The sequence below is a fragment of the Meleagris gallopavo genome, chromosome 2 (genome assembly GCF_000146605.3).
Source record: "Meleagris gallopavo isolate NT-WF06-2002-E0010 breed Aviagen turkey brand Nicholas breeding stock chromosome 2, Turkey_5.1, whole genome shotgun sequence".
In the NCBI taxonomy this organism is placed as follows: domain Eukaryota; kingdom Metazoa; phylum Chordata; class Aves; order Galliformes; family Phasianidae; genus Meleagris; species Meleagris gallopavo.
In genome coordinates, this window is record NC_015012.2 from 21,849,106 (window position 1) to 21,857,184 (window position 8,079).

Here is an 8,079-nt window from a genome sequence, read left to right on the forward strand (position 1 = left end):
GTAGAACACAATACGGTGAAAGTACAACCCTCAGCCTCCCACAGGCTGCTGGGACTCCTGCTGCAATGCTCGCACACAAGTCCTGCTGCTCCCCCCTTCCCTCATTCAGAGGAAGCAGGAACACTGTGTGTTTGCCACCCAGGGCAGAATTTCTATGTTGTAATGCATTGCAAAATTCTGTTTGAGCTCCTGCTGCATGAAAACACATACAACTAAGGGAAAACTAAAAGAAAAACAATACCTTATGCAAATCTAGACCCACCTGCTATGCTGTAAGCACTGTCTGCTCCCACTCCAAACATACGAATTGGCTGTCAGTCTCATTATTGTATACAAGTAACAGCTGATGGCAGTTCATTTGTTCTACTCAAACTCGGTGGAGGCTCCGACTGCACACTCTTTATCTCCTTCTGTGCTGATTTCTGGCCCTTTATGACCAGAGAAGAGAGAAATTTACCGTTTTCCTGTTAAGGACACACCAGTGGAAGGGAAAGGCAACCAGCTCCATGCCTGTATCCCATGAGCTGATTTCAGCAAATGAGCCCACGCTAGTACCTGTGGTAAGCGGTTTAATGCACTTTGTAAGTGTTTTGAGAGCCTCCACACTGAAACAAAGTCTTTGTGCAGTCTCTTTCCTTTGGACTGAAGCGAAAGTCTTTGATGCTACCATTAAGCATTTCCACCTGTAACAGGAATTAACGCGGATATTGGTTTACTCCTCCAGCCCTTCTCCCTATTTTAGTTGCTCCTTTCTAAAAAAACTTTTCAAAATGCAGAAGAGAAACCAGAGCTGAGCTACAAAGCAACCCGAGAGATAGGAGGCAGCAGCAGGAGGCTGTGCTCTGCGCCATGGATGTTCCCGCCCTTGGGGAGGCTGACAGGCAGTGAGGCACACCTCAAGCTGCAGGCCTTGCTCCTTTCTCACTAACAGCAGCTAGATGCTGGCCATGTTTTCTAAGTATGGCCCCACCACCACATTGTCTCTTTGTAAGAGCGAGAGGGGCTTTATAACATGCTGCTAGAATCCTGTGTTAGCAGCATCTCTTTAGATTTATGCAGGTCTCAGTGGAAAGGGCTTGACCCAGGAAATGTAATTCTTGCGTGCTGTGTACGACACTAAGTGTGATTGAGCTGTTTTGCCTCAAAGACCACAGCCAAGCATCTTCTTTCTGCTGCCGTGGCAGAATTACATTAACTTCTCTGAGGTTATCACTGCTGCTCTGCACATTGTTTTCCCTTCATCTATCACATCCTTTACTGAAGATCCCTGCAGCTCTTTTACATAATCACATATGTATTTCTTAAGCACCACGCAATGTTACAACCATTCCGATGCCTGCATTTCAGGTACAAGCCACCAGCCCCAGGATGCCCAGCAAGACAAACAAGCCACCCATCATAAGCACAATTGAATCTAATGGTTAATTAAAATCCAACCAGCTGGGGGCTAATTAATTACCCTCTACCATCAAGCTCAGCACAGAGAATGAAATTTAAGTTCAGGAGAACTGAATTACACCTTGCATCCCGTGTAGGCAAAGCGTCCCACTGACTGGGATGAAAGCCAGGCCGTGGTAGCACAAACCAATCCTGTGCTGTGCCTTTGAGCTAAACAGCAGCCCAGAGGGCTCTGAGCAGAGCCATATGGTGAAGAGAGGGGTCCTGTGCTGCGCAGGTCCCTGGGCAGAAGTGCTACCCTGTGCTTCTCCCACACCTCTCGCCTTGCACAGCCTCCTCTTACACTCGCTGTGTGTGCTTTGTGGGCCAGCTCCTGCAAAGCAAACTCTTTCATCAACCTGGCTACCAAGTGCAAATCAAACATCCCCTGGAGAGGAACTCCTGAGGCCGAGGCCACAAGAGCATGACTAACACAGAGCTTAGCAATCCTGACAGCGTGGGGCAGCACAGCTGTAAAGTAATTGCTAATTCTCCTGTTGTTAACAAGAGTGCTCCAGTTTCTCCCTCCTGTGATTTGTCCCATGTCTCCCAATGGCTGCTATGAAGCTAACAATCTGCCTCCTTACAGCCAGTTTCCCTGCTCTACAGAAAAATTGTCCTTAAGTCACCTTTCCCTCCCTCAGCCACATTATTACTGCTGTGAGCTGGCTCCTATCCTAGGATCACATTTTCATTATAATAAAAAAATATACAGTGCCTTTTTGTCATCTTTGAAGAGAGTAACAAAACACAGCAAACCTATTATCCTGATTAAGTTTTACCAGTGAAGAAGAGATCCATTATGAAATTAGCTCATCTGCTGAAAGAACATTCCTATACAGACAGGTATTTAAATGCCTTTCTCTTGGCCACATTACTAAGAGTTCTTGAGATGATGAAAAAGAATTCTTGTTAAACAACTTAATCCCAATTCATTTTCACCCTTTAGTCTGAATTCCCAAGAGCTGCTAACACTTTGGCACTGTCATGTGAATGGCTGGAGCACCTTCTGCCTGCTGCCCATCAGTTAGCTCTCACTGAGACACCACGTCTTTCCCCAACAAACTCAGGGTTTGCTTTTCATGCTCAGAGATCCTCTTGAAATGTTGACAAAAAAGGATTTTTAAGAAACATCTTATTTGGTTTCAACACTAGACAGTGTTGAAACCAAAACAAACAAGAGTTTTAAATTTTCATTTCCCCAGGCAAGGTAATTAGATGACACTGGTGAATTCTTGGGAAATACTTGCAATGCTGAGATCACATGCACTCAAGGAACAAAATAAAACGTACAACATTCTATAAGACAGCATCTTTTCTTATTTCAGGTATGTCAAAAATTAAAAACAAGCAAACAAATGCCAGATGAGATATTCGATTTCTAATAGTAACCAGGAGTGCCCACAGGAATGAACCAGGCTCAGAGACTGGCTTGCTATCACCAATTCTGTTTTGTGCTAGAAGACATCTCTCTGCCTCAGTCAGAGCCAGCAGTTGCTCCAGCAATTATAGCTTTAGTATCAGTGAACATGCATCAAGAAAAGGGCAGATGCTGATTACAGGGCTTGCCCATTCATGGCAACTCACTGTATTTGGAGCCACTCTGGGATAAATGGCTTTGCAGAGCCCTGCCATGAACTGCACCAAGGAATTGTTCAGAATAATATAAAAAGAGGGCAAAGGAGGAGTTTTAAAGATGACAAAATCCTACACCTGGTTCACCACAGTTCTACAATCAAGCAGGGCAATAGCCGAGCTGTGGGAACATCACAGCACAAGGGTAGGAAGGAGCACTTGGGAATGGCAACTCCTTTAAACCAGTGCAGAGACAGAGGCTCCTGTACCAACAAACCCCAGTCGGCAGGTGCTGCCTCCTGGCAGAATTTCCAGCCTTGGCTTAAAGGTTCCCTACTACAGCACGTGAACTTGTGCCAGGGCAGAACAACCTCCTGCATGAGCATTCCAAGGACAATCTCACTTAAAATGTGTGACTGCATAGAAGAGCACCTTCAGAAGCAGTAAGGAGGATATTTCTTTGTTAGTTTGGAAATCAGTGAATTAGCACTGGTAATCAACATAAAATATGTACAATTTGCCCACACATTTCAAATTTCAAAGCATACTGCTCTTTGGAACAAAGCAGATAAGCAACAAAAATCATGAGGGTCTCCAACTACAATTTGGCCATATTTCCAACACACTGCCTTGCTGTTAGCTTCACTGGGGGCAGAGAACTCCTCGCTAAGGCTTTGGAATGCAACTCTTGCTGTTTCTTTAAACAGTCACTGCGCTGCACCAACTTATCTCCCTAAGTAGCTATACCACTCCCTAAGTAGCTATACCACTTTAGCTTCCTTGGAGGCCAGTTACTCATCTAGGCTAAGCACATCCGGAGCAGGAAGAAAATGCCTTAATCCTGTTTCGTGTGCTTGCTTTTATACACACATCCACAATTCTCCCACACGCAACAGGAATCTTCATTTGCTGCTCTGGCTGCCCTTGCTGCACAGCTGCAGATGTCCACGAGGAGGATTTGGCTTCGGCTCTTCTTGTGTGTAACAGTGGAGATACTTCACAGAAATCCTAAATTAAAAGGTAAAGCAAGAAACCATGTGGATTTATTTGCACATCTGCTGAATGATTTCAGGACTTCAATTAATGACGTTAAGTTCACAGTCTCTGAGAAATACAGGAATCAAGAATGTGATAAAAACTGGCTAAAATTAAGTGCCTGTGCATTTACTTGAGGGAATTTATTTTACGTTAGTGTGATTATTAAAAAAAAAAAAAAGAGGCAGCACCAGAACACTTCCCTGGTATGCATGAACAACCATTGGTCTATGAAATAGCACTGGCCTTCATACCCAGGCACAATTTTTTATTTCAATTAAAGGAAAAAGTTTCCTTTAATAACAGAACAAGAGTTTGCTCTACCAGAAAATGAAATGAAGCAATTCGAGGGGTGTTTATCAAACCACCAATCTTTACTGACCAGTAATTTTTTCAATATATAACGACTCTTGATTTTCTTTATATACAGAAGAAACCTTGCAATCCGTGCTTTCTTGAATGACAGCCTCTGTTTCTTGTTGGACAGAAACCTGAACACAAAAAGTAATACTGTATGAACAGAATTCTTAGCAAAAGTGACCAAAAAGTTTAAAACGCTTTTTAGAAGTAACATCAAAAGATACATTAGGAGTAAAATCCAGGTCCATCCGATCCTCTTGCCACTTATTCATTTTCTCCTGTAACAAAGAGGTGCACATTTTTCTTGGACTGTAGCATTTGAGCAGTGCGATCGATGCCAACCACTGCAGCCAATTTCTGAGCATCGTACTTGGAGTAGAGCACAGTGCACGTCCAAGTAGCATCCACTCTGTTGTCAGTGGCCTTCATCATGTTACACAACTCACTGTAGAAGTGGGAGTAGGTTGGTAACTCATAGAAAATGAGGTTCCGAATGCCTTTTATTGTGTACCTGTAGCAGGAGGGCAGAAGAGTAACTTTGTTGCCAATTTTTATGAAGTGTACATGTTAAAACATCAATCCTATCTCAGCTTATCCATTTCAATGCTGTGGCTCAACTCTGCAAACCCTGCATCTTGGATTAAACTTGCCACAAATGTGGAATTAAGGGAGGTCAAATGCTGCCAGGCATCATGACTTCCTCTGAAGTACCAGCCACTATCAGTCTCTGCAGTATTCAGCCTCTTCGGCTAAGATCTTAAGTGAAGCCTGATCACTTTGGCTTCATAATCAAGTTTCACATCCATGAAACTTTTTCTATTTGCCTCAACATCTTCAGCTAATATAAGAAAAAAATGTTCAATCAGGAGCTTCCCAATGGCTCCTGTCAAGATGCAGCAAATTTTCCAGGTGCCTCAGCATGCCTTATCTAACTAATAATACACTCTTTCCCAGAATTTTATGTAGTTACAGTGGCACAGGTGAATGCCTGTAAAGAGCACAATTAATCCAATGTCACAGGATATATAATTCCATCCTGACATCAGTGGACTTGGCAGCACTTGCCTCCTGTATACAGTCCCATGTACTCCAAAGCATTCAGAGCTCTGCAAGGGAACTATGGCAACATGCAAAAGTTTTAAATTAAATTTTTTTAAGAAAAAAAAGAAGTCCTCAGCGAGATCCAATAGGTTCAAAAAGCAGTGAAGCCCACCTGTGATTAAGGCCACTGTACTTTCAGAACAGTACACATGCAACTCAGAGGAAAACTCAGCCCACAATTTACCTTTTGTAGAAGTGGAAGCGCTCGGTGAGCAGTAAGAACTGCTTCTCTCCCTTGAGGAAGGACCGCCTCGCTCTGCAGATGCTGGCCTTTTTAGTGTATTCACAAATGTGAGTAAAATTCAGCTCCTCTTTCTTGAAGTAATTTCGAAGTCGCACATAGTCAAAATATGATGGAACATAAATGAGTGTGTGTGACATGATGGCATCGCGGTACTCAGGCAAAACATTGTCGATGAAAAACTGAAACCTAAGTTAAGAGAACATGTATGTTTTAATCAGAATAATACCTGGCTTCCATGACCTCAGACATGGAATATCATCAGACACAACAGACTACTGAAGGTTTTAACTACACTTTTCCTTCTTTAACTTCTTAGGATTTCTACACCGGTAGGAGATAAAGGGTTAAGGCTTCACCAGTTCCACACAGATATCACAGAGATTGGTATTGTTTTCCTACGTTTCATTATCCAGTGTCTACAGCAAGGAGAAATTTAGCATTCTTCTGACTCTGTGCGGGGCCTAGCCCACACCAGAAGACTAATGAAGACTTCTACTGCGAAATCCCACTGGCCCTATGTTCTGTAGGAAGCAGTACACTCCACTAAATCTGAAATTGCAGTCACAAGGGCATAGCAAAATAGTCTGGAACACAGAGTACCTCGTATCTATTACAGAAGTTAAATTTTCAGCTTCTATCCTCCGGAAAACGTGAGGGAGCTGGACCACAACACGGCTAATGGAGCCACTCAGCGGCACGTTGCGGACAGCCACCTGCAGGAACAAAACAGGATGATTTAAGGAAGCAGCATCTCAAAGGTAGCCACTCTCCAGGCAGCCTTCTGCCAACAGCACACACCTGCAAGCTGTGCTAAAGGCTTACATATAACTTATACGCACCAAATTAAGAGAAAACAAAACCTGAACTACCGTCTTGAAACAAAAGAATCAAATAAGCACTGCTGCAAAAAGAGCAGCTCTCTGTGCCTTTGGCACAGCATTTGAGATCATCATGCAGCATTGCGGAGATCCAGACAGAAACATTTAGGGTAATAGAAATTACTGCCACACAGATGCTTCTACAACTGAATTATGGAATTTTTCCACGCTGGCTTCTCTGTTCCTCTCTCCCTTCATTATGCCTAAAGAAGGCCTTAGCTCTGACATGAACTCACCTGCCCCGTGTAATTGAAGCAGTGCTTGTTGAAGATAGCGTTAATCTGGGGATCTTGAAGAGCGCTGAACAGCAGCGTCTGGCGGTAGTACTTGGACCAGTTATTGAGGTTTGGCATTCGCACTCGGGAAAAGTCTACCCCATGGGAATCCAAAGGCAGCAGGTTAATGTGCTTCATCAGGTGCTACACAGAGACAGAAACACACTGTTGCAGACTGACAGAATTGCACCCAGACTGCAAAGAGCATTAAGTACAGCGAGAAAGTGGACAAGGGAGAGCGAGATAGCACAGAATGTAACAGCAGTGATCGCCCAAGACACAGCTGCCTGGGATTTATTGACCCCATCAAGAGTAATTGACCTAATTTCATTCCACAGGACTCAAAACTGCCATCTCCTCAGTCATTAGTAACAGCAGCCTTTGCTTCTAATCCTCTCCCATGGGGAAGCCTAATGCATTTGTTTGTATATACTGACGTCAGCAGGTCCAAGGTTTCTGAGCTAGAAGCAGCTGAACTGCTGTTCCCATTGCATGCAGGGGCAGCCTGGGGGCAAGTCAAGAAGTCCACCTGATTTTGGCCTCACTGAACAATGCTTAGGACCGGTACTGCTGTTGCTGCACCACAGACAGATGCACTCAAACAACAACAACAACAACAACAACAAAGGAAAAACGGGCTCTGGGACACCCAAAGAGCATCATGTAGGCTCATAAGCCTTCCCCAGGACTTCCCAGGAAATAGGATACATCTGGGCTCATTCAAAACATACAGTAATTGCAGGCTGCCAAAATGATAGGCTCAGATTCCTCAAAGGTGTTTCTGTATTAAATACACAAACAAAAACAACCCCAAACTTTCAAGCTTGAAAACTTCTATTAACCTACAGCCACCAAACATGGGTATTACCAAATACTGTTTGCAATCCTAAAACTTTATTCATTATACATGCAGGATAAATCAGTTTCACTTAGGGCATGACTAATGCTTGGCATCTCTACTGTCAGTAGCAACAAGCACCAGTGCCCACTGCTTTCTGGAGGAACCTCAGTGAGGTTGGATAAATTCCTCACACAGCTGTGATCTGAGATGCTGTGCAGTCAGACAAGTGGCAGATTTTCTCCCAGAGGTGATTAAAGGAACAATCACCATCTCATTCCTCATTCTGCAAAATAAAATAAAATAAAATAAAATAAAAGCCCTCCCGCCCCACCA

At 43.6% G+C, this 8,079-nt stretch overlaps 1 protein-coding gene across 1 annotated transcript in view; it reads right to left on the reverse strand.

Annotated features, from left to right (window-relative positions):
• Positions 1 to 4,025: 4,025 nt before the first annotated feature.
• The window catches only part of UTP25 (UTP25 small subunit processor component), a 15,083-nt gene continuing 11,029 nt past the window's right edge, over positions 4,026 to 8,079 (reverse strand). The window contains exons 9-12 of the mRNA XM_003202565.4: positions 6,867 to 7,049; positions 6,353 to 6,465; positions 5,693 to 5,938; positions 4,026 to 4,918 (exon numbers count right to left, since the gene is read on the reverse strand). Coding sequence (XP_003202613.1) covers positions 4,672 to 4,918; positions 5,693 to 5,938; positions 6,353 to 6,465; positions 6,867 to 7,049 — 789 coding nt within the window. The 3' untranslated portion in view covers positions 4,026 to 4,671. The remainder of the gene's footprint in view (positions 4,919 to 5,692; positions 5,939 to 6,352; positions 6,466 to 6,866; positions 7,050 to 8,079) is intronic.